This window comes from Typha latifolia, chromosome 4 (genome assembly GCF_019914945.1).
Source record: "Typha latifolia isolate L0001 chromosome 4, TyphaL0001v2, whole genome shotgun sequence".
In the NCBI taxonomy this organism is placed as follows: domain Eukaryota; kingdom Viridiplantae; phylum Streptophyta; class Magnoliopsida; order Poales; family Typhaceae; genus Typha; species Typha latifolia.
Window position 1 is genome coordinate 14,506,618 of NC_133089.1, and position 25,070 is coordinate 14,531,687.

The window sequence follows — 25,070 nt, forward strand, 5'->3', positions numbered from 1 at the left end:
CCTTATGCGTCCATGGTAACAAAAAAAATCAAAAGATTTTTAGAGTAAAAAAAAACTAAAAAAATAATAAAAGGCAACCCAAACACAAAAGATATCAGTCCAAAACATAAATCCCTAAAGAAATACGAAAATATTTAAATATCTGTATATCCAAAGTTTGTAAACAAATCCCCCAATTATTTCTCCATTTCAACATGTTACAGTGCTATTACTTTTTCTTCAACTAACTCTTGTATAAAATAATATCGGATATCAATGTGTTTTGTACGCGAGTGTTGAATAAGATTTTTCGATATATTAATATCACTCGTATTATCACAATAAATTACCATACTATCTTATTCAATACCATAATTCTTTATCATTAGTTTCATCCACAATAATTAAGAGCAACAACTGCCCGATGTAATGTACTTAGCTTCTACAGTAAATAAAGATCTCAAATTCTGTTTTTTACTATACCAAGCAACCAGATTTTTCCAACAAAAAAATAATCACCTTAGTTATTTTTTCTGTCATCACATGAACTTGCCTAATCAGAATCTGTATATCCCGATATTATAACACCCGAATTATAAGTAAATCAGATACTCAAATCAATTATGTCACTGACATTTTTTCTTGATACGTTTCACGGTAAACAAATTTATTTTTTTTAGTTCAAACTAAAACTTAGCACACAGACATATACTAAATGCAATGTTCTTAAACTACATTTTAAACTAATAAATAATTTTATTGTCATAAATTAAACTCCACCAACTTGGAAGCCTCCCCAGTGTATAAATATTGCGGGTTAGGAGGAATTAGGAGCAAATCTCACCATGGCTCTCCAACTTCTCAAACTTCCGTTACTTTCTTCAAATCTCCCTGCCCAAAGGTTCCGCTCTTTCCAATCCCCGTCATTTCCACAAACACCTGGCCGCCTCACGCTGTGCTCATATGCCACTACTCCACGCCGAGTAGCCAATTACAAGCCAACCATATGGACTAACGACGACGTCCAGTCCTTGATGGCCGATGCGTCTACGGTAACTAAAATTGTCTAATTAATATATAGGAAGCCATGCTAAGGTAAAACTATGCTACTTCTGGTGTAGGACGACATGAAGGCCAAAACGATAGACAAGTTGAAGGAGGAGGTAAGGTATATGATCAATATGGAACAAAGGATCGTAGATAAGCTCGAACTCGTCGATACCTTAAGACAGCTTGGGGTGGGATATCACTTCAAGGACGAGATCAAGGATGCGATGAGCACTATCTTTACATCAGTGGATGACATATGTATGCACATGAAAGATGATATCTATGTTACTGCACTCCTCTTTAGACTCCTCAGAGAGCATGGATTTAGTGTTTCACAAGGTAATTCATATTCTAACCTCATATAATATATGTAGGGTTGGTCATGCAAATTCTAATACATGACGTTCCTCTACTTGCAGATGTTTTCGATAGGTTCAGAGATGAAGAGGGCAATTTCGAGGCTAGCTTGTGCAATCACACTAAAGGAATTTTAAGCCTCTATGAGGCTTCCTATCTATCAATAGGAGGAGAAGATGCACTAGATGAGGCTAGGTACTTTACCACCAGGCATCTTAAGAAGTTCTTACAAACCCCATCAGACCAACAACAAATCCTAAGAGAGCACGTGGCTCATGCCTTGGAGCTTCCATTGCATTGGCGAATGCCAAGATTACATACAAGGTGGTTCATTGACATGTACCAAAAGGAAGATGACATGAGTTCTCTGCTACTTGAGTTTGCTAAGTTAGACTTCAACATGGTTCAGAACACATATAAGAGTGAGCTCAAGGAAGTGTCGAGGTAAAGTCATATAATTAATGCCATAAATGTTTTAATTTCTTTGGATGCAAATAATAATTCCTGGCTAACACAAGATTTGGAGTTGTAGATGGTGGTCCAATCTAGGCCTTCGGGAGAGGCTACCTTTCTCTAGAGATCGGCTGGTGGAGAACTACCTCTGGACAGTAGGATGGAGCTTTGAACCCAAGAATTGGTACTTGAGGGAAGTATGGACTAAAGAAAATTGCTTTGTGACAGCAATTGATGATACTTACGACGTCCATGGAACCCTTGACGAGCTTGAGCTTTTTACTGATGCTGTGGACAGGTCATGCAAAGCTCCTTGTCATATTAATTTTCAGTAGTTATACACAACACAAACAAATAAAAAAAAAGGGGTTTTAATTCGAGTTACTAACTTAAACTACACAATGGAATCTTAGGTGGGATGTTACAGCAACTAGAAAACTTCCAGAGCACATGAGACTACTCTTTTTAGCACTCTTCAACACAACGAATGATATATGTTACAGAGTCATGGAAGAGAGAGGGCTGGACATCAATCCATACCTAAAGAGAGCAGTAAGTACATATAAACGTACTGATCTAAGTAAAGTCCCAACTTTCTAGATTGTTAGCTTATATCTTAACACGTACTTTTGGCCTTGTACGTTGTTTCAGTGGACAGATCTATGTAAAGCATACTTGGTAGAAGCAAAGTGGTATTACCTGGGCTATACACCAACCCTAGAGGAGTACTTAGAAAATGGATGGGTTTCTATATCTGGTCCTTTTGCTCTAATATATTTCTATTGTCTCAGTCAGCATGTGACTAAGGAAGATTTAGAGTCCTTCCATGATTACCCGAACATCGTGCGGTCCTCGTCCATGAGTTTACGTCTTTTTAATGATTTGGCTACATGCACAGTAAGTTATATATATATAGGCTGTAGCTCAAGTTAAAATTTTCTATATGCCATTTATTTGCTAGATTGATGAATGTATCTGGTATAATATATATGTTTTGATTCAGGCCGAGATCGAGAGAGGCGATGTTCCAAAAGCCATTCAATGTTACATGCATGAGAAAGGTGTTACAGAGGCCGTAGCTCGTGAACATATCAAAGAATTGATCTCTGACTACTGGAAAGCATTGAATAGAGATCACCTTGCTGCTGCTGCTACTGCTTCTAATTCTGCTTTCCAAGAATCCCTCAGCAATATTGCCATCAACATATCTAGAATGGGGCTGTGTTATTATCTTAATGGTGATGGTTATGGAGATCCTCACGGAGAAACTACGGACATAGTCTACTCACTGTTGATCGAACCTATTAAGACGTAAGACATAATAATTTGAGTTTTTGATACGAATCGAGTCAGATCGGATCACATCATCATCAGAACATTAGGCTCAATAGATCGAGTCTATTTATCTTTTAATTAATTTATATTTATCTCTTATGTAAGTTCTTAATATAAGTTTAGATAAGTCATGTAAGCTACTAAGGCAAGTCAAATTAAGTCATATAAATTTGTAAGGCAAATTCAATTAAGTCATATAAGCCTATAGGATAAGTCATAGTTCAAGTTGTATAAACTTTTAGATTTAATCATAGTAGGAAACATTATACATGACCTCTATATATATGAAGTGTTGTGCTTCTTTGTTTAATCATCTAAGCATCTATTGAAGAATTAATAATTATGTTTTAGTCTTAGTCCATCTCATGAGTAAGAGTAAATATAACATAGGAGTAGTCATAAGAGTAAACTAGGAGTAGAAGTAAATTAATCTTCCATCAAGACTTCCATTACCGCATATTTTCTCTTTTCAAACCTTTGCCACCATCTTTTCGCATGAGCCACCCTACCTTACGGTCGTTCCCCCACCCCTTTTTGCTATCTGTCTCCCTTCGACGACCGTCACAACGTGAGATATTTATAATTCGATCTAATTTTGACATTTCTTCACTATTTTATTTTTATCTTCTCGCCTCGAACTCGAAATCACGTGAAACTAAAGCTATAAGAACCCTAACTCATGAGGCTACTACATAAAAAATATCATAATTTTTCTATTAACAAATCGATCTAGATTTGGTTTGTAACAGTCCTGCTACTATAGCTCTACTGAAAGAATAAAATAAACCCCTACCACTATATTTCTAATCTTTTGTTTGTTGAAATGTAAGCCAGATTTCAATTGACGAAATCATATTCAATAAAAGATTAGTTTCTCCGGGACTTACATGCGGCTTCATTTGATCGATTTGAACACGAATAGGAGTTACTACCGAAACCCAATATAAGTACACTTTTGGCTCTTACCTAGGATGGAAGGGTGGCCTTATGCTGGTTATCGAGTCTTATTAATTCATGACAGGGATTATAGATTCTAATAGTAGCTCATGACTTATGATCAAAAGTAGATATGATCATCGTGCGTGTCGGGCCGGGTTCGGGCCGGACTTTTCGAGCCAAGCGGGCTTAAGTATTTGTTCACGGTCCGACCCACCAATCACTCGGGCTGGGCCGGATTAGAATAGTCTAGCCCGTTACCGCTCGTCGACCCGTGAGAGATCGGGCTAGCCGGTCGGGCCTGACCCATCAATCACTTGGCCCAACCCATATTTTAGTAATTTTTAGAATTTTTTACTATTAGCTTATTTTTTAAAAAAATATTTATGTTCCTCCATTAAAAAAATAATAATAATAAATTAAAATTTTTTAAAGGTGTGCTTAAAATAATGCAAAACGGTAAAATTCCAAAAATTTTGTTGGTTTTTACTATAGCAGAAGGACAAGTTATTGTAGCAGAACGAGCTGTAGCAAAATGGGCGGGCCTAGTTGCGGGATAAACAGGCAAGCTTCCGGGCCGGGTCGAGTGGGCAAAGGGTTGGTCGTAGACTAATACAAGAAATTATCATAATATTCTTATAATATTAAGTGTCTTATTATTTGAGCCAGTGTGAATCTTTTATCTCATGATCCAGTATTTGAAAGGAAGTATATTGTGATAAAGAGAGATAATTAAGATTCGAGTATGGAAGACAGAAGAAAATGTACTTTATTGTAAATTTAAAGAATGGGATATTGTGAATAAATTAAATTAAAATAAGAAGAAGAATAATTCTGATATTTTATTATTTCAGTATGTGACGAAAAACAAATAAAATAACTTATATGAAAATGAGCGATAATTAAGTGTCCCAAGTAAGTTTGCAAAAAATATCTATTAAAAAAGATTTACCCATTTGATCAGGGAAGTGTGGAGGAACGTCAATATCCACTCTTTCAAACCCCCGTCATTTCCACAAACACCTGGCCGCCTCACGCTGTGCTCATATGCCACTACTGCACGCCGAGTCGCCAATTACAAGCCAACCATATGGACTAACGACGACGTCCAGTCCTTGATGGCCGATGCGTCTACGGTAACTAAAATTGTCTAATTAATATATAGGAAGCCATGCTAAGGTAAAACTATGCTACTTCTGGTGTAGGACGACATGAAAGCCAAAACGATAGACAAGTTGAAGGAGGAGGTAAGGTATATGATCAATATGGAACAGAGGATCGTAGATAAGCTGGACCTCGTAGATACCTTAAGACAGCTTGGGGTGGGATATCACCTCAAGGATGAGATCAAGGATGCGATGAGCACTATCTTTACATCAGTGGATGACATATGTATGCACATGAAAGATGATATCTATGTTACTGCACTCCTCTTTAGACTCCTCAGAGAGCATGGATTTAGTGTTTTACAAGGTAATTCATATAGTAAGTACTTCATGCGGACCATGCCTTGGAGCTTCCACTGCACTGGCGAATGCCAAGATTACATACAAGATGGACAGATGGTTCGTTGACATGTACGAAAAGGAAGAGAAGATGAGTCCTCTGCTAGTTGAGTTTTTTTGCCAAGTTAGACTTCAAAATGGTAGAGTGAGCTCAAGGAAGTTTCTTGGAAAAGTCATTTAATGCCATAAATGTTGCAGGGGATGCAAATAATAATTCCTAGCTAAAACAACATTTGGCGTTGTAGATGGCAGTCCAATCTAGGCTTTTGAGAGAAGCTACCTTATAGTACAGATAAATTGGCTGAGAACCACCTTTGGACTGTAGGTTGGGCCTGTGAGCCGAAGAATCAGAGCTTTAGGGAAGCACAATTAAACAAAGGCAAACTGCTTTGTGACAGCAATTGATGATACTTACGACGACTATGGAACCCTTGACGAGCTTGAGCTTTTTACTGATGCTGTGGACAGGTCATGCAAAGCTCCTAGTCATATTAATTTTCAGTAGTTATACACACACAAACAAATAAAAAAAGGGGTTTTAATTCGAGTTACTAAAACTACACAATGGAATCTTAGGTGGGATGTTACAGCAACTAGAAAACTTCCAGAGTACATGAGAATACTCTTCTTAGAACTCTTCAACACAACAAATGATATATGTTACAGAGTGATGAAAGAGAAAGGACTGGACGTCATTCCACACCTAAAGAGAGCAGTAACTACTAATGAACTAATAATCTATGTAAAGTATGACTTAATTTCTGGCTAGGTAATATCTTAATACTTATCGCCTTCTTAATTGTTTCAGTGGGCAGATCTATGTCAAGCATACTTGGTAGAAGCAAAGTGGTATTACAAGGGGTATACACCAACCCTAGAGTACTTAGAAAATGGATGGGTTTCTATATGTGGTCCTCTTGCTCTATCTCATGCTTATTGTCTATGTCACTATGTAACTAAGGAAGATTTAGACTTCTTCGATAATTATCCGGACATTATGCGGTGCTCCGTGCTCGTCCATGATTCTTCGGCTTTCTGATAATTTGGCTACATGCTCAGTAGGCTATATATATATATATCTCAACTTTAACACAGATATAAGAAACTTATATCTTCTACCATTGCTAAGTTAATGTTGATGATTTTATCTGGGCTAAAATTTTTATTCAGGCCGAGCGCGAGAGAGATGTTCCAAAATCCGTTCAATGCTACATGCACGAGAAGGGTGTTACAGAAGCTGTGGCTTGTGAACATATCGAGTATTTGATCTCTACGTACTGGAAAGAATTGAGTGGAGCTCTCCTTGCTACTACTACTAATTCTTCTCTTTATGAGTACTTCAACAATGCTGCCATCGACTTACCCAAGGATGCAGTGGATTTACCAATATGGAGAGCCTGATAGAGAAACCAAGGACGCAGTCTTCTATTTGCTGATCAAACCCATCAAGATTTAGAAAACGATATTAATCTCGCTCTGCATTGCTTCTTTAGATGCCCAATCATGGAATATCTCAAACAGGGCTAGTGTAAAAGCATGTGTTTTGATGTCCAATATTCTCCTTTTCTTTATTATGATAAGGTTTTTTATGGAATGGTCGTTGACTGATGATTCATTAAGTATAACAATCTGATACAACTTGATACACCGAATGGATAAGAGAGGTAGGGTTTTAGCCCTTAAACAAACTCTACACTTGAATGATATACAAATCGACCGACCAACAGGGAAATAAAGTATTAGGCATTCCGACAAAAGAAACGGAGGAAGTTGGACAACAGCCCAAGATATTGAGGAACATGGGCATAGGCGGTTCAACGCCCAAGGACTTACTCAGACGCCACAGTAGACCTCACAACTGCAAACCTGTAACACAAAGACTGTACACCCTAAAGAAGCAAAAGCAAAGCAAAGGGAGGGAGATAAAGCCGAGGCCGAGTAGACGGTAAAGCACCGACAAGAGGAGGGGCAGTGGACCATGGAGGAGAGTGAGCGGCTGTGACAGGGTCCAGGCGGAGGTGGCGGGAGAGGGCTTGAACAGCCGGAGCAAGGCGACTGCCGCGCCGGAGTTTGGGAGTCCTCACGGGGTGGGGATCAAGCGCAGATAGGAGATGCCGGTACTCGGGTCGACGACGAGCGACAAGAGGGAGAAAGCCAGAACGGGAGTCCTTAGAGGAGGCTAGCAAAAGAGAAAGAGAAAGGAGGAGGAAGGCGGTGACGGAAAGTGAGGCGGAATGGGCGGCGTTAGGGTGAGGGCGACGGCCGGCGTAAAGAGGGCGGCGGCGGATGAGGACTGAGAAGAGCTCTAGAGGGGAGAAGGAGTGAAGGAAGAAGGGAGAAGGCCTCTCTTCTCTCCTAGCCTAAAGAACGCCAGTGGCGAGGTAAAGCCCCTGAATAGGAGTCGGCGCTGGAGAGGAGTAATTATTGTGATAAGTCGATGTGCACTTCTTTAATCTTTGTAAACTTTATTCAGAAAACAATGATCCTTCCATAACTCTTACATACAGATATGAGACATTAAATATGAATCAAATGCCAGCATAACGAATATTACAATGTCACTCAAACAATATACCACACCAATTGAACAATACTGAAAACTAATTATGCTGTAGATCTAGAGAATGGTGAGAGTTGAAGAAGAGTAGGCAGTGATGAGGAGAAGAGTGAGGATGAGGGAGAAAGGTATGTTGGCAAAGTTTGCATCTGATGTCCCTGCAGTAGACTTTGACCCATCTGCATCCATTTAACAAATTGATCTCAGAAACCAAGAAGAGTTGATTTTTAACAATTGATTTCAGAAAACAGTAACTTATATATATATATACCTGAAGGTACGTTTGATACTGGAGTTTTTGAAGAAGTAGGCGTGGATGGAGTACCAGGTGAAGCAGTGGGTCCACTCGTTGCTGCACATTAAGGTTCAATACATTATATGTGAAGACTTACAAATGAAACATATTTAAGATATATAATAAATGACTGGACTAACTGTATAGGAAAATTTTCTACTAGCGATTGTATAGAATATATACCTTTGCATTGACTAACGGGAGGGGTCTGGACCTTGCATGCAGCAGGGAGGGCTAATGCCTGAGTCACGTTGACATTGATTCCGAGCGACGACGCCGACGAGTTGCCGCTGTTCAGGACCATACACAAGCACTGGGGGTCTGATTGCACCACCGACGCGAGCTGCGAGCAGCAGGAGCTCGACGGAGTCGTCTCGTTGCCGGTGATGTAGTTCAGGCAAGGCGACAAGCTCACTAAAGCCGACGTGCATGCGTTCGATTGCCCGGACGCACCTGAGCTCAGTGTTGCCACCAAGGTCATGGCTAGGACTAATTGGACGCCTCTGAAAGCCATTTGATATACCTGTTTGATGAAATGCCTGACTGGGTTTTGAGGTTTTGAGCGGTGGGAGGACAGGAAAGTTGTGTTGGCTTTTATATAGGAGGGATAAGGAGGATAAGACGTGGCCAGTTAGGCACTTGGGCCTTTATTGGTGAGCTGCTCTTCCTACTCTATAACGAACTCTTTGAATACTAATTTAGATGAGAGAGTTGGTAACTAACCTTAATATACAACTTTATAATGTTTGACATTAATCTAATAGATTAGTTTAAAGTACAACAAATTCGTTGTATTCTTATGCCGGTTGGTCATTAATTAATCTACTACTACATGGCTTTGTCATCTGAGCTGGAGTCGGCATCTACCGTTATATGTAAACCGAATTCATAGTGCACAGCGAAGTCGGCATCTGCCGTTATATGTAAACCGAATTCATAGTGCACAGCGAAGTCGGCGTCTTCAACCTTTTCAACACCGACTTTCACATTCTTCCTAACGGATAGTCGGGAAAGGAACTCAGAATTAAGATTTATCGACTAACCTCGATGCTTTAATAAACTCGATTCGATATATAACTAGACAAGACTCTATTGCGATTCACCTCTACTACGAATTCAATGTTATCCCCGTTCGAATAAACTTCTAAATGTTGTGCCAGATTACAATTGCAAGCAAACAAAGTTACGGCTTCCACCTTGAAAGCATGAGATAACAACCTTATCTATATCAATGTCATGCAAACAGAGAAACGAATAAAGCGTGACTTGCATATGAAATTAGATATACTTCAAAAACACATCAGGTATATATATCTTATAAGATCACTGGGACTACAACTCCTATAACTGAACTCATCTAAAAAACTTCTTCGTCTTCTAATCAAACTCTCGTCTCTTCCCCAAACCTCCACACCATGGCGATCAAATGCACTTCAACACTTGCCCTTCTTCTCTTCCTCACGACCATCTCATCTTGCATCTCATCACAACAACCGGAAGGAGACTGCATGAACTCACTCCTCAGTATGTTACCCTGCATGGACTTCATCACAGACCGTAATTCATCTCTGCCTTCAGCTTGCTGCCCTCGTCTCGCCGACGTCGTCCAAACGCGGCCGCTGTGTCTCTGCCACGTCCTTAACGGCGACGTATCGGAGCAGATCGGCCGACCCGTTGACAAGCAGCGGGCTCTGGCCCTTCCTAAGATTTGTAGAGTTCATACACCATCTGAAAACGAGTGCAAAAGTACGAGAAAATTTCGCAAAATCTTTGTTCATTAATTGATATATCTCTTTCCTTCTTTAATTCTTTCTGGTTTAGTTTTTCAAAGTTACAAACTTTGTTTGTGGACTTAATAACAGCTTCACCTATCCCACCATTGTTTCCCACAACTCCTCCACAAGCACCACCTTTGGTATCACCGTCTTCAGGTACTTATTGCAACATTATGATTGAACCTAGGAGATTGAAGATGTCAGATGTAACTCTTTTATTAGTAGAATCTTTCAGGGAAATGTGCAAAATGCCCTTTAGATTATGGAAAATTTGTAAAACTTCTCCAAGCCCAATTCGACCTGAGCTCTTTGCGCGCTGCCTGTTCACCCCCAATTATCCTGACCAATATTTATTAGATTTCAATTCCCATTTAAATTCCTTACCACCTTCCTGGATGAAAGCCCTCAAACTTAAAGCATGCAACAATTTTTAAAAAAAAATTCAAATTTTGACTATCGTATACCAGATAGAAAAATGAAATTTTGATTCAAAGGTGGTTATGTAAGATTGAAAGTTCAATTTTTTTTTCCTAAAATAAAACTATATGAGGATCAATTAAGAAATTTGGCCGTATAATTTTTTTAATTTATTTCTAATAAGATTTTAAACCGATTGAGGCTTAGCCATCCATTATGGCGGTCCGATTTGCTCACTCAACACTTGGTCTGGACCTAGCCTGAAACAAGTTCAGGATTAGACTGGGTCAGGCCTTATCCAGACCTGAGTCTGATTTTTCTGGTTCGGGCTAAGTTCGACCAGTTCCCTAAGCACCCTTAGATGGTATTGAATTGTATAAAGTCTATAATATAGTTTCTTTTTCGTTGTTGAACATTTCCTATAATTTTCATATATTTAATATTGATAATTTTTATTCATGCAGGAGTATATGGATCACCACCAGCTCCAGATGTAATTGCATCAGATGGAAGTCATGCCCAGTGGAAGTTCCCTCTTTTTGTCGTCTATTCCATTTTCTATGTAGCTCTCTCAATGTAGGAGATTTCTACAGCTACAGGCATTATAATCTAAAAACTCCTATGCAAATCGGTTGTGTCATTTTATTTATTTATTAAAAACAGTAGTTAGCTTGAGGAAAATATTGTTTTGAGATATATGTTCAAGGAAGATATAGTTTAGTTATCCATTCGAATTCAGAACATTTGAGTTGTTGATGTGTTGAGATGCTGCAAATATACTCATAGTAACTGCATCAGGATCAAGATCTCAGACTAACAGTTGACAGTTTAACATATATTCTCATAATATGAAATAGTAATCCCAAACTTTTCTATGCAATAAATTCTCATCCATCTCCTGCAACTTTCTACGCAACTCCATACCCTCCTCTCAGCTGCTCTTCCCCAAGCACCGGCACCAGTGCTTCTCGCCTTCATGACCATCTTGTCATGCAGTTCATGCTAATTATTAATATTTATTACTACAGATATTACCGTAATGAAAGTAGTCAACATATTTATGCAATAATAAGTGTAAAAATTAATTACACTCATATACCCGTAAACTAGGAGTTACTACATGCACCCCCTTGTATTATTTTATCGTTTGTTATCTTGACGAACTTTGCTTATATGGCACTTATGATGCCGAAAATTGTAGAGAAAGAAGATGATAGCTGCTGTCACAGAAGCGATGAGTTTACTTCTGGCCTAAGATTTCAACTTAGTGCCCATATTGTTCTTTTATGATCTTCTCTTTACAAAAGAAACACTTGCCTTGTGCCCTTGTTAACGTTTGAATAAGTTCAATACTAGTATAGTACAGCTATGTATATATTAAATTTTAATATTAGTATAAGAGAATTTATTCTATTATAAATTATTCTTGTGTTTCTTTACAAACTAATATAATTTATAATAATTATATTTGATGTGACTTTAAGTTGAAATAATAGTTTGTTAAATAATTAAAATAACTTTTATTACAAATGGATAAAGAGATGAGAAAAAAAAGAGTGATTGAAATGATAATCGATTAAAGTGATGTCTAGAATAAAATAATAATTAACAAATATAAAAATATTGGATGAAAGATATATGAGAGGAGAGAGAAGTATGTATTACTATATTTAGTATTGAGATAAGTGATTATTTACTTACTGTACTAATATAACGCTGCTTATAATATAACGCTACTAGTATTGAAATGATCAGTGCGGCGGTTAGGCATCCTTAACTGAAAGAGTGGTCTTTCAGGATTGGTCGTTGTGTGTCACCACCTCCCACCTATCCTACACATTCGATCAACATTGTCACTGCGAAGCTATAGTCAAGGTGCACGAGGTCTTACCCGTCTAGCCGTTGGTACTCCGCATCTTCATAAAGAATTCAATTTCATCGGGTCCATGTCGGAGACAGTGGGGCAGTCGTTACACCATTCATGCAGGTCGCTACTTATGCGACAAGGAATTTTGCTACCTTAGGATAGTTAGAGTTACTGCCGCCGTTTACCGAGGCTTCCATTCAAAGCTTATCACACTTCTCCTTCCGACCTTCCAGCACCAGGCAGGTGTCAGACTCTATACATCGTGTTACCACTTAGCAGAGTCATGTGTTTTTAATAAACAGTCGCTACCCCCTAGTATGTGTCGCTTTCCTAATCAAAAGATAGGAGAGCACCCCTTCTCCCGAAGTTACAGGGTCATTTTTCCGAGTTCTTTCGAGATGGTTCTCTCGACGCGCCCTAGTATACTCTACTTGTTCACCTGTGTCGGTTTGGGGTACGGTCAGTTCACCGGGAGAATCGCCATCCCAATTCGCAATTTTTTCCTAGAAGTTTCAACCGTCGTTGACTATGACAACAGTCGCGACTATGGCAGGGCGGTACGCTCTGCTCTCTCGCGACCTCTACTCTAATCAAAAGACTAAAGGCCCAATCAAAAGATGAAAAAGGCGAGCACTGAAATGAGAAAGGAACGAGTGACGCAAGACGACTTCGGTTCACACGTGAAAGTGCTTCGAAAGGTGTCAGCAGGTGCACGGAGCCGGAGTCGGCATGTTCGCCCACTGGGTCGAGTGTTCGCCCACTTCAGAGTCTTCGCCTTTAGAGAAAAATCATTGTCCGCCCCTGCTTCAAAACTACAGGGCGCGCGCCTTCCGTTTGCTGGTCGCCAAAGACGAGAGCTTTGCCTTTGGAAGCGCCAGTAGCATAGGGCGACCGAGCCAGTCGAGCCCCTCTGAATTAGTTAAGGCTTTGATGACTCAAGGTTCATATTAAGGAAAGGAGAGCGAGGGGAAGAGGGGGCAGCCCTCGGCTCGATCATCCAATTCGCTCCAAGATCCAGGCATGGTTCAGTCAAAGCAACTTCGTCACTTTCGTGTACCCATCGGACGGCAGCCCTTTCAGGGGTTCCTTAGGGACCGATTCACTCTGCATAGATTGACTGAACGTAGAAAGCCTTCCACTAGCAGGTGATCGTGTTTTTCACAGGATTGATCATTACTCATGTCAGCATTCTTAGATGAAGTGAATAAGAGAATACAATTTTCTTTTTACTTACTGTGCTAATATAACGCTGCTTATAAGAGAATACGATTTTCTTTTTCTATGAGAGAAAAATGAATGAGGTCTCACTTATATATCAAAGTCTGTGTTTAATTTTAGGAATAATTCTACTTAGAGCCCCCCTCAACTATCACTATTTTTCCACATATAGTACCTAATCCATATATATCCCCTTGAACTAAGAAAAAATATCCATATATATCTTCTTAAACTAAAAAAAGTAACTATACGAGTCTCTGAACCAAAAAATATTTTAGATAAGTGGGTGTACATAGTATAAAAAAATTCAGGGAGTGTATGCAAAAAATAGTGGTAGTTTAGAAGATATTAATGAAATTATCCCTTATTTTTAACATGAATTAAGAATGTACTATCCCATACCTCACTAATATCTGCATATATTTCACACTCATTAGAACATTTAGCAACTTAAAAGCTTTAACCTTATTAAATACAATATACTTATTTCCCACAAGGTATTTAGAATCTTTTTTCATAGCAATAAAAAGACCTATTTGATTTTAATCATTTTGCATAGTTTATAATCTAAATATGATAGTGTTATTCATGGCATAAGAGATTATGGAAAATAATAATATAATGCATCATTTAGTCAAATTGGGCAAAAGAATATATTTTTTAAACAAAATAAGTCATATTTTATTGAGATTTTTATAAATCACACCCTATATTTTATCGATTTTATAATTCACACATTGTCTTTGAAAATTTTGTAACTCAACCCCTCATTTTCCCTTATAATTTTTATTTAACACCCAGGGTTAACTTAGACGGTACTAAAAAATAAATATTCTACTATAATATATAAAATAATTTATAAATACTTAAATTATCCTTATCTTAGAGAAGAGGGGGAGGGAGAAGATGAGGAAAAGTGGTAGTGGCAGCAGCAACAGTGAGGGTGGAGGAGGTAGGTGGGGAAGATGGTGGAGAAATATAAAAAATGAGAGAGAATAGTGAGGGTATTTTAGTAATTTGATAGACATTAGTTAGTCAAAATAACGTCGGGAGATTAAATGAGTATTATAGGAGAAAATGAAGGGTTGGATTAAATAATTGGTCGAATTACAAAATCCTCAAAGGTGGAGTATGAATCACAAAATAGATAAAATATAGAGTGTGATTTATAAAGATTCTTATTTTATTAAAAAAATCTAATACATTATAAATTCATCTTCGAGTAGAGAATATAACGTACAATATGTGTTCCTTTCATGAAGCCAGCATATAAAAATGTAGCTATTTTTCCAAACCTCTATCCTTTTTGGGTAGATAGTCCTTTTCAAATTAGTGTATCCTCGAGACCACTTGAAAATTACACCCGGCCCTAGAGGATACAATTGAAAACTTATCGACACTAAATCCAGTGTTCAGTGCATCTCCAGCAGGACATAAAACCAAACTGGAGATGCACTGAACACTGGATTTAGTGTCAGGAATAGAGTTGTTAGGTTAGAAGTCAAACCTTTCATATTTAGCTACGTCTCGCTATTAGGTTAGGCAAATTAACATCCACTAACCACCCCCATAACCCATTTCCTTCCTCTCTTCTAACATCTTGTCCAACTCCGGCCCACTTAATTAACACTAACCACGCTGAAGGTTCTGAAGGCGAAATGCAATATCCATAACCTCAAATTTTGGATGTGCTAGGTGCCCTATCTTTAATATTAAGGATTTTAGAATGTCTTAGAATTATTTTATTTTGATATGATTACATTTGGATAGTTGTAAATCTAAATGCATAATTCTAACTATGGCATAATATTAATATGTTAGGATAGCTGTTGATGTGTGTATACATAGACACTTGTATTTTCTTTTGGAAAGTCAATATACATATTATTTGTGAATTTATTTTTTATAAGATTCTCTCTGTTATATATATAATTTTGTTAATAATTTAGTAGAAAATAATACTATGTTTGGTTGCACGTGCATTGGTCAGCTGCGAGAGTACGAAGTTATCTAGATATTGAATACCAGATCTGCCGAAATTTTCTGTGTAACCAACCTACTATATCTGTAAGAGTTCGGTGTGACGTAACCGCCATTGAGATGGACTTCAGATGATATCCCAAGAGCTCCAAGATTTATGGATCCAGCTCAATATATGGCGACACGTCTAGAACTTGGAGGTCATGCAATAAGAACACCTCGATAAATTCTTCGTCAAGATTCTCGATACCTCGCAGAAGCAGGAACTTCAAACGCCGCAATCTTCCTGTTGCCCTCGGCAGTGACGAGACCTGTGTATGAGAAAGGTTAAGGTATTGGAGCACCAACAAACACTCAATATCGGTTGGAAGTTCTTCTATGGCAGTATAAGATAAATCCAAGTATCTGAGATGTATATCATCTTTTGGAAACAACCGTGTGGTATACTTATCATAAAAGTATTTCTTTTTAAGAGTTAATGTTGAGATAAAACTAACTGCCATTGGCTCAGGCAGACTTATTATTGTACTATTCATTAGAGATACGAAATACCAGTTCCATCGGAGTTCCTCCAACCCACTTGAGGGAAAAGAGGGCAGGGTGCACAGTGTATTTCTGAAGGAAGGTCCTCCTCCATCCCACTGCGCATTTCTGGTAAAAAGCGCTTTATCTGGCTGCTTATTTGCAAGGAATGCTCATTTAAATGCACAGCCTGAACGCACTATCCGCCGATTCCTCCTCTTCCCAGAATCTGTTGCGATCCACAGTGTGCCAAGTCCCACATCACACTCTGTAATTTTACATATTCATCTTCTTCAGCAAGGTAGGGCTCTAACAACCATGCACCCTTCACGTCTCCAATAATAGAGTGCCCTTGATTATATGCTTCATGGATCTCGTCAAACTCATTTATCAGCCCGAGCCCCATCCAACATTCAATGAGATCATTTATCGATATATATATATATATATATATATATATATATATATATATATATATTGATCTGCAGGCCACGAACAACAAGACAAGAAACACTCTTGATGCATATCATCTTGCAAATAATCGTAGCTCAACTTCAAGGTGGTAAAGATGTGGTTCTCCCTATCAGCTGGGAGAACATGAAGCTTTGATTTTTTATTTTTCAATGATTCGACTGTAAATTCCCACTCTTGGATGGACCTCTTAGTGAACAGAGCTTTCCCAATGACAATGAGAGCTAATGGCAAGCCATCACATTCACAAGCAATCTCCTCCACTAGGCTTGGTATTCTGTGGTCAGACCTGATTACGTCTTCGGGAACAATCTCTTTTAAAAGAAGCTCTGCTTCATCTGACTCCAAGCATTCCACTTTGATCCTCCTCTGGGAATTCATATCGCCTCACTCTCAAACCGTGTGGTGAATACCAACTTGTGCTTGTAAGTGGCTGCAGCAACATTGCTCCGATTAGAAATTGGAATCCCAACACGATTAAGATCTATTTCTTTGAACAATCCATCTACAAGTAGCAAGAAGTGCTTGTCTCGTAGAAAGCCAGAGATTCTGTTGCCATTTAAGCTGGCATCTTTCTGATCTTCAAGTCCCAGTTTATAGAGTATAGTATGCTGAAGCTTCTGCAATGTGTCAATGTGTCATCCCGTGGATCTTCAACCCAGATGACAAGATCGAAGCCCAAGTTTCCTTCGCCGAGTAAGGAATTATTGATTAGCTTCAAAAGAGTGGTCTTTCTCACCCCTCCCATACCCCATATCCCTACGATCTCATTATCTTCACCGCTCAAGTAGTGGCGAACCATCTCAATATGAGACTCCAAACCCTTCCCCACCTTCAAGATTTACGGTATAGGCATCTCATAGATAGATTCTGGAAGAGAAGGCATTAAGATAGCAGCAAGTGCATATCGTTCCCTCTCCAACTCTGCCACATCCTTATGCAACTTAGTAGCTTTTTTGCCTACTTGATAGTTTGAACAACAATTCGGCAAGAAATCTTTGATGAGGCAACTATCCCTATGCTCGTAATTGTTTATAAGCGCAAGCACCTCGGCTTCAATATTTCCGACTTTCCTCAGCCAACGCTTAGCTCTTCTTTTTTTCCTTTTCCATATGTGATCATTTTGCAGACATCGCTCCTTTTGACTTTCAAATCTTCCAATGGCGTTGCTCATATTGTCCAATTTCTCTTCATTACTAAGAAGAAAATCAGCGTGCTGAACCACTGGATCTCTTAGGCCAGGCAGCAAGGCCCCCAAAATACGACACACGCAATCCATTGCCACTGTTAAAGATCAAGAGATTAGAAAAGGTTTATTCATCTAACTTTGTGCCGTCTGTGTTAATCTAATACAGGCATTTATTTCCTCGCAACAGCTGACATAATGCATATCATATCACAACAGAAAGGGGAGGAAAATATACCAGAATTGGCAGAAGCACAAAAACAAGAGGATTAAACGGAGAAAAGTTCAAGCTGTTGAGGAGAACTCCTATTGGAGATAATCCAGTGAGAACAAGAGACTAAGAAGAACATTAGATCTGCACCATTACCTCGAATGTCTTTCTAGCTTTATTTGATGTCAATGATCATCCGTTGACTTTATTCTAGGTGCAACAAACACCATAGAAGATATTGAGAGTGCAAATCGGTCCAACTGAGGATAAAAGTCTTTCTTTTTTTCTTTTCTTTTTTTCTTTTTTCTTTTCTTTTTTTCTTTTTTTTCCTTTTTTCAAGTATTAGGAGAATCTTTGTGTACAGCCGTTTTTTTCCTGTAAATCCTGAATAAGAAATAGCCCACTTGAGAAAATTAAACGTATAGACAAATGATTGCTGGATACCAAGAGGAAACTGCTGGAGAAGAGAGCTCGAAAAAGTCAATAGAGATAACGATCATTAAAGATGACATCTTCTTTACCTAAGCTACATCTAATTATATAGTAAGAGATAATCATAGACATCACAATGATTTATAAGAGCATCACAATGATTTCCTAGAGTACTTTCCAATGGTTGGCCATGATAATGGGTGGTATAATAAATCAGCATCTTTTTTTAAATATGAAGATACTGTATAGTCTAATTAGCATCTTCTTCGAAATAGAAAGAAGAAATTAATAGTAACGCCCTTTGCCCAAAAATATGCACTTATATGCAGATGCAATTGGTACAAATAGGATAGTTAAAAGTTCCATAATGCTATACGCGTTTTCCTACTGGTGCCTTGATTGTTGAATCTTTTGCTTGTCTGATTGTTTGAGCCTAAAATTTTGGACAGTTAGAAGATAAGTGAACGCTCTTAACCACAGAAAATCTATTAAAAAAGAAGGTTGGTGCACGCTAACATATATCTCTAAATCTGTATATTAGCTTTGTCGCACTTTTAACCTGTAAACTTCACTAATCAGACAACTAAAAGGAACGCAACAAACTTCACTGAAAACCATTTCTTCTAAATAATATCTCTCTTGCTCACAAGCACACTAACACACGGCAAACAACAAATCACACTGGATTCCCACAAAATAATGAGGGATTTACTTTATATTTAAGGTAAGCAAAAGAAAAAACTGAAAAGAATCGCTTAGTATCCTGCACTTTGTCGCCTGGATGACAGAGAAACAGAAAGTACTGCACTTTGTCGCCTGGATGACATGATCAAATACTCCGCCGTTGTCGAAAGTAATCGGAAAAGAATCGCTTAGTATCCTCATCATCCCACTCCAAATTTTCCAGCCATTTGCTCTCGCCTCCAATGCACTTGAGCTTGTTGTTGTTCTTCATCATCATCATCTGAGAGTGGAATGGGAGCTTCGTAAGCAGAGGACATCGCAATACCACGATGGACTCCAGAGAAGGAAAATGAAGTGGCTGGTGACATATGCTTCGTAGCTCTGGTAGGCCGTCCAAGCACAGCTCTCTGAGTCTGGGGAAGGGAGGAAACCTATCGCGTCCTTCAAAGTTTTCTTGACCAATCAGCTCTTTCATACGACGACACCGTACTACATGCAATTTCTTGAGAAAGGGAAGTCTAAAAGCCCAAGTAATCTCCTCCAACTTGTCACATTCTTCAATCACCAACATGCGCAGATCCTGGAAGGCGCACTTGTTCAGCTGCCAATTAACATGTCTCAAATCCGCAAGGCTACACAGAAGGAGCTTCTTCAGTCTGCTATATTCCTCAGTCACCAGAATATCCAATCTGGGGCAGGAATATACCTCCAATTCTTGGATTTGTGCACGGCTCAGCTCGCCGAGTATGAGTACAGTCAGATCTTCGATATCACATAGTCGGATGCGCCGCATATATGCCCATTTTATATGCGATATTAGACGAAGAGTTTTTGTTGATTTAACAGCCATCGAGATGGCCGTTTGACGTGTTAACGACTTGAACGGGGCTGGCAAGCTTATCTCTATATACGGTGACACGTCTAGCACTTGGAGATTGTGCGAGTACCTTGACACTTTGACGATGGATTCTTCGTCTAGATTCTCAATACCACGCAGAAGCAGGTACTTCAATGTCATCATTTGTTCAGGTTCCCAAGGCAGTGACGAGATCCGTGTGTAAGAGAGGTTAAGATATTTGAGATTCACCAAAGCCTTGATGTCCGTTGGCAGCTCCTCTATGGCGGTATAAGACAAATCCAAGTACGTGAGTCGACTCATCTTTTGGAAACAACCGTGTTGTATGCTTATCAAAGAAATGCTTCCTTTGAGACTTAATGTTGAGAGATTCGACGCATCAACATTCGGCTCGGGGAGAGACACTATTCTAGTATTCATCAGAGCAACTCGAACTACGGATTCCCAGTTCTCCACGATCTCGAATGGTTCTCTCGCCCCACTGGCTCCTTTTGAGTAGAACTCCATCGACCCTCTGGGTTCTTCTTCTGGGGCAGGCACTATCCATTTGTTCATGCTTTCTCCGCGATCTGTTGCGATCCACAGCGCCAAATCCCATATCATGCTGTGTAATTTTACATACTCATCTTCATCCGTAGGGTCTGCCTCCAATAAGCATGCATTCTTCAGGTTTCGGATGACATCAAGCCCAATGTCGTAAGGCCAACTGATGTCACCGGACTTGTTTATTAAACCAAGACCCATCCAGCATACAATGAGACTATCTATTGGGATGTACTGACCGCGGGGCCACAAGCAGCAAGACAAGAAACACTCCTGAACCACGTCACGCCGCAAATCGTTGTAGCTAAACTGCAGGGTATGAAAGATCTGGTCTTCCATATCTGGGAGCACATCAAGGTGTGAGTTCTTTAATGATTGGACTGCGGCTTCCCACTCTTGGAAAGTCTTCTTACCCAACATAGCCTTCCCAATGACAATGAGAGCTAGAGGTAAGCCACCACATTGGTGAACCACTTCCATGGCTAGGCTTTCGATTCTGTGATCAGAGTCTATGATGTCTGCAGGAACGATCTCTCTGAACAGACTCATTGCTTCGTCTGGCTCCAAGCATTCCATTTTGATCGTCCTATGGGGTTTCATCTTGGCACAAACACTATGAGACCTCGTGGTGAAGATCACCGTGTGTTTGTGGTTAGCTCCTGCAGCAACAGTGCTCCTCGTGTCGGACATTGGAATTCCAGTCAGAGTAAGATCTATTGCTTCAAATAATCCATCTATGAGCACCAAGAAATTTTTGTTTTGTAGAAACTTGTGTATTGCGGTGGCATTTGAGTTGACATCTTTATGTTTTTCGAGGTCTAATTTAGAAAGTATTTGAAGTTGAAGTTTGTGCAGCATGTCAACCTCTGAAGCTTCAATCCAGATAACGTGACCAAAGCCCAAGTTTCCTTCACCTAGCAACGAATTATTGATTAGCTTCAGAAGAGTGGACTTCCCAACCCCACCCATACCACATATCCCAACAATCCCAATATTGTCATCGCTCAGGTAGCCACGAACCATCTCAATATGAGACTCAATAGAGCTCGCCTTCATCAACAATGATGGCATACACAATTCTAGGATGGATTCCGGAGGCAAATGCGTCAAGACAGCAGCAAAAGCTTCCCGTTCCATTTTCAACTCCACCACCGCCGCAAGCAACTTGGTTGCTTTCCTGCTGATTTTGTAGCTCGACCAACAATTCAACGAGCAATCTCTGATAAGACGACAGCCCCTCTGCTCATAAATATTCGCAACTTTACTCACCTTGGCATCAGCATCTACTACCTTCTGCAGCCAATGTTTCGCTTCATCTGTCGGCCTTTCTCTTTTCCTCTCGCCATCTCGTATCATATTTTCTATGTCCCTTCTCCTAGCGTTCAAATCCTCCATAGCGCTTCTCATTTTATCCACATTGTCTTTGCCGTTAAAAAGGTAACTGATCTGCTGTCCTATAGAAGACAGTAAGGGATCTAGGATTGAGCTTTCCCAGCTCATTCTCTCTAATCTCTAGAAATAAGTTGAAAGTTAGTAATAAGAAAAATTCGGACACAAAAGTAAATTTAACTAATCTCATAGTTCAGCAAGAGAAATGGGAAACAACCATAACTTAACCAGATCTTGTGGACGAAGTCAGATTGACCTGGAAAGAACAAGGCAGAGAAAAATAAAACCCATGAAAAAATATTGCCACTCTCAAAATATACAAAGAGGCTCGTCTTCCAAAGTGTTTTAGGTACTTCTATATTGATTAATCAAAGTGGTGTTGCTATTTGGATCCAAAGACTTACGTCGACTGGTAAAACAGAGATCGAGAGGAATGGACATGAGACTTAAAAGAAGCCTTTATTAAACCTTTGCTTTTGTAACACCTAAAAAGAAAAGCACAAAGAAGGGTGAAGTCCTAAGCCCATGCGGGCTACGAGGTCGAGCCTAGGCTGGTTGGGCTGGGCAGGCCTAAGCCCATGCATTTGGGTTTAGTGTCTTTTTAGCTCATTTTATTCTGATTTGAGTTATTTTGCTTGTATTATTAAATCGTGTGAGTTTATAACACAATTGTAGTGGAACCTCGTTACCAAAGAAACTAGCAGTTTCTGACAGGTGGATTATCTTCCCTTCGTAGTTATTAGTGCATACGCTAGAATACTTTATGTATGATATTATAAAATTAAATTATATTGCCACACATAATATAATAATTGGCATAATTATATTTGCTATTATGACTTTGTATCACTATTAGTATACTCACGTATGATAATATAATGTTATACCATGATAAAGTTGTATTTGTTGATTGTTATGTTGGTGTTATCCTTATTGCTTACATAATAATACGACACTAGCACACCCAACATCTTTTTAACTAGAGTAATTAATAATAAAAAATTATATATATAATTTTTCTATTATATAGTAGGATCAAGACTGAAAGTCTCAATTTGTGAATCCTAGATAATCAGGCACGTTGTTTATTGAGCTTAGACGAACGAGTATACGGTCGATTGATGATTGTCAAAATCCTTACTGTATTAAAAATAATGGTATGTATGATGGTACTGTATTAAACTCAAACCCATTTAAAGTGTTCTGAGTATGTGTCAATTTATCGAGACCAATCAAAATTGTTTCCCTTATCCACTGCCCATTGCTGGATGAAGTACAATGCCTTTGTATTCATCGTCCTACTTATATTAAGTATATCCTTCTTCGCATTTGTGAGTTGGTTCTTGTCTTCAATCTCCGTGTGGCCTACTTCTATTGTACACTATAGATCTTGCTAGATTAGTCATGATCTTGAATTTTTAATATCATAATTTTTGTTACCAAATATCGGAAGAGTGGATTGTGTGACACCTTAGTATCACCTACAATGAAAGCCATACTTCATTTTCTATTCAAAATTGAAGAACGCCCACTTGTAAACCTAAGCTCTGATATCATTTGTTGATAATTGGATTGAAAGTTCTAGAAATACATGGATTAGTATAAGGGATAGATAGGAATGCACAAGAGACTAGAGAGAAGCCTTTAGAAGACCTTTTCTTTAGATGATTTGGCTATATATGACTTTGACTTACAAATGTGACAAGTTTTGCTTTTATAGGCCCTCTAACAAGTAAAACCACTACATAAATTAACTGGACAATTACTCATAATTTTTTTCTTTTCTTTAAAACAAAGAAACGTTTAAGTTTTTTCTTTCATACGTATGTTTCGCGTGCACTTAATAGATAATAGATAAGTTAGCATGAGAAAAGAAGTGGATTAATTAGCACCCAGACTCCATATATATAATCACACCGTCTGAATATAGAAAAACTCTGGGCGAACTATAAACTCCAAGCTTAATAAAGCACAAAACACCACATCTATTCAGACACGTTTAAGTACCTACAAGAAGAGAAGAAGAAAACCAAGAAGATATTACCCTTTTAAACTTTTCCTCTTGTTTTATTAGTGGATAGAACGAAAACGAAGAATGATCATGTTGTTACTCATTTTACTACTTGCAACCAGTTCAGTTCCTTGTTTTTACTGATCATTTTCCTCACAGCTAGATGAATGAATGAATGAATGACAAATTTCGATGTAGAAAGGATACTTGGAAGTATAAATTCCACAAATATGAGGTAGAAGAAGGTGGGGGGAAAACGTACGTACCAGAGTCGGAACAAACCAGCAAAAGCAACAAATTAAGAGGAGAAAAGCCCAAGCTCCTGAGATAGAGAGCACTTAAAACTGCTTTAAGTTTGGATGACAATGGAATGGGAGTGCAAGACTCAGGAGAAGAGTTCAACACCGTGATTGCTTGGCCGCCTTGATTTATTTGATTAAATAATCATTCGTTGACTTACTACTAGATGGCGGAGATTAGAGATAAGTTGATCCAACGGGAGTGTTTAGATAAATCTTCGTGTGTATATGCTGTTTATAGAGTTCTTAGAAAACTCCTCAGTATGAAATTTTAGAGCTTGAGAAAATGACCCAAACTTTAAAATAGTTGACAAACGCGTCAGTTGACCAACTCATATCTGTAAAGCTAAAATTATAGGATATAAATAGAAGTCTTTGTAATATTTTTAATAATGTGTGATGTACAGCAGCCAAGAAATAACAGTGGGAGATCAACTTCAGCCTAGCTATTAGCCTCACCTAAATAAGGTTCTTTAGGTTCATACAAATTATTTTTTTGATCATAGATAAGTAATTAGATCATAGATGGGTGACACAGTAATTGAAAAAATAAACACGAATATGATCTATTTAATAATCAATGCTAGATAGAGGGTGGCTAAGTAGCTGAAGGTAAGATTCTGTCTGAAAAGTACAGGGAAAATTAAGCATGTTCAGAAAGGGGCGATGACTTCATCAACAATCAAATTGAACAATACAAACTGATAACTGCAATGTTTTCCAACCTTGGAACAATGTTCAA

The 25,070-nt window shown here is 38.7% G+C and overlaps 5 protein-coding genes and 1 pseudogene across 5 annotated transcripts; 3 read left to right on the forward strand and 3 right to left on the reverse strand.

The window, feature by feature from the left end:
• Window positions 1–833: 833 nt before the first annotated feature.
• LOC140786010 (monoterpene synthase 8, chloroplastic-like) lies at window positions 834–3,154 on the forward strand. Its single transcript, XM_073134171.1, has 7 exons — window positions 834–1,031; window positions 1,101–1,368; window positions 1,449–1,830; window positions 1,919–2,137; window positions 2,253–2,391; window positions 2,491–2,736; window positions 2,843–3,154. The coding sequence occupies exons 1-7, from the start codon at window positions 1,014–1,016 to the stop codon at window positions 3,152–3,154; spliced, it is 1,584 nt and encodes a 527-aa protein (XP_072990272.1). The 5' UTR covers window positions 834–1,013.
• A 1,976-nt stretch (window positions 3,155–5,130) lies between these two features.
• On the forward strand, window positions 5,131–7,016 carry LOC140786011 (monoterpene synthase 8, chloroplastic-like; annotated as a pseudogene).
• A 1,044-nt stretch (window positions 7,017–8,060) lies between these two features.
• On the reverse strand, window positions 8,061–9,028 carry LOC140787450 (non-specific lipid transfer protein GPI-anchored 15-like). Its single transcript, XM_073136366.1, has 3 exons — window positions 8,651–9,028; window positions 8,444–8,524; window positions 8,061–8,351 (listed from the first exon to the last, which is right to left on the reverse strand). Exons 1-3 carry the CDS (start codon window positions 8,979–8,981, stop codon window positions 8,233–8,235), a joined length of 531 nt encoding a protein of 176 aa, XP_072992467.1. The 5' UTR covers window positions 8,982–9,028; the 3' UTR covers window positions 8,061–8,232.
• Window positions 9,029–10,005: 977 nt separating this feature from the next.
• LOC140786012 (non-specific lipid transfer protein GPI-anchored 2-like) lies at window positions 10,006–11,914 on the forward strand. Its single transcript, XM_073134172.1, has 4 exons — window positions 10,006–10,213; window positions 10,330–10,398; window positions 11,124–11,221; window positions 11,861–11,914. Exons 1-4 carry the CDS (start codon window positions 10,006–10,008, stop codon window positions 11,912–11,914), a joined length of 429 nt encoding a protein of 142 aa, XP_072990273.1.
• Window positions 11,915–17,094: 5,180 nt separating this feature from the next.
• On the reverse strand, window positions 17,095–17,519 carry LOC140786013 (probable disease resistance protein At1g15890). The gene is made up of 2 exons (XM_073134173.1): window positions 17,376–17,519; window positions 17,095–17,292 (listed from the first exon to the last, which is right to left on the reverse strand). The coding sequence occupies exons 1-2, from the start codon at window positions 17,517–17,519 to the stop codon at window positions 17,095–17,097; spliced, it is 342 nt and encodes a 113-aa protein (XP_072990274.1).
• Window positions 17,520–19,188: 1,669 nt separating this feature from the next.
• Window positions 19,189–22,024, reverse strand: LOC140786014 (disease resistance protein SUMM2-like). The gene has a single exon (XM_073134174.1). The coding sequence runs from the start codon at window positions 22,022–22,024 to the stop codon at window positions 19,376–19,378; it is 2,649 nt and encodes an 882-aa protein (XP_072990275.1). The 3' UTR covers window positions 19,189–19,375.
• Window positions 22,025–25,070: the final 3,046 nt, after the last annotated feature.

Coding starts and splice junctions, on each gene's coding strand:
- LOC140786012 (XM_073134172.1), top strand. CDS start 10,006: ATGGACTTCATCACAGACCGTAATTCATCTCTGCCTTCAGCTTGCTGC. Junction 10,214..10,329: donor ATCTGAAAACGAGTGCAAAA/GTACGAGAAAAT, acceptor ACTTAATAACAG/CTTCACCTATCCCACCATTG. Junction 10,399..11,123: donor TTTGGTATCACCGTCTTCAG/GTACTTATTGCA, acceptor TTATTCATGCAG/GAGTATATGGATCACCACCA.
- LOC140786014 (XM_073134174.1), bottom strand. CDS start 22,024: ATGGAGGATTTGAACGCTAGGAGAAGGGACATAGAAAATATGATACGA.
- LOC140786013 (XM_073134173.1), bottom strand. CDS start 17,519: ATGGTTCGCCACTACTTGAGCGGTGAAGATAATGAGATCGTAGGGATA. Junction 17,293..17,375: donor GCTTCGATCTTGTCATCTGG/GTTGAAGATCCA, acceptor CTTGAAGATCAG/AAAGATGCCAGCTTAAATGG.
- LOC140786010 (XM_073134171.1), top strand. Junction 1,369..1,448: donor TGGATTTAGTGTTTCACAAG/GTAATTCATATT, acceptor CTCTACTTGCAG/ATGTTTTCGATAGGTTCAGA. Junction 2,392..2,490: donor ATCCATACCTAAAGAGAGCA/GTAAGTACATAT, acceptor ACGTTGTTTCAG/TGGACAGATCTATGTAAAGC.
- LOC140787450 (XM_073136366.1), bottom strand. CDS start 8,981: ATGGCTTTCAGAGGCGTCCAATTAGTCCTAGCCATGACCTTGGTGGCA. Junction 8,525..8,650: donor TCCCGTTAGTCAATGCAAAG/GTATATATTCTA, acceptor CTTAATGTGCAG/CAACGAGTGGACCCACTGCT. Junction 8,352..8,443: donor AGTATCAAACGTACCTTCAG/GTATATATATAT, acceptor AAATGGATGCAG/ATGGGTCAAAGTCTACTGCA.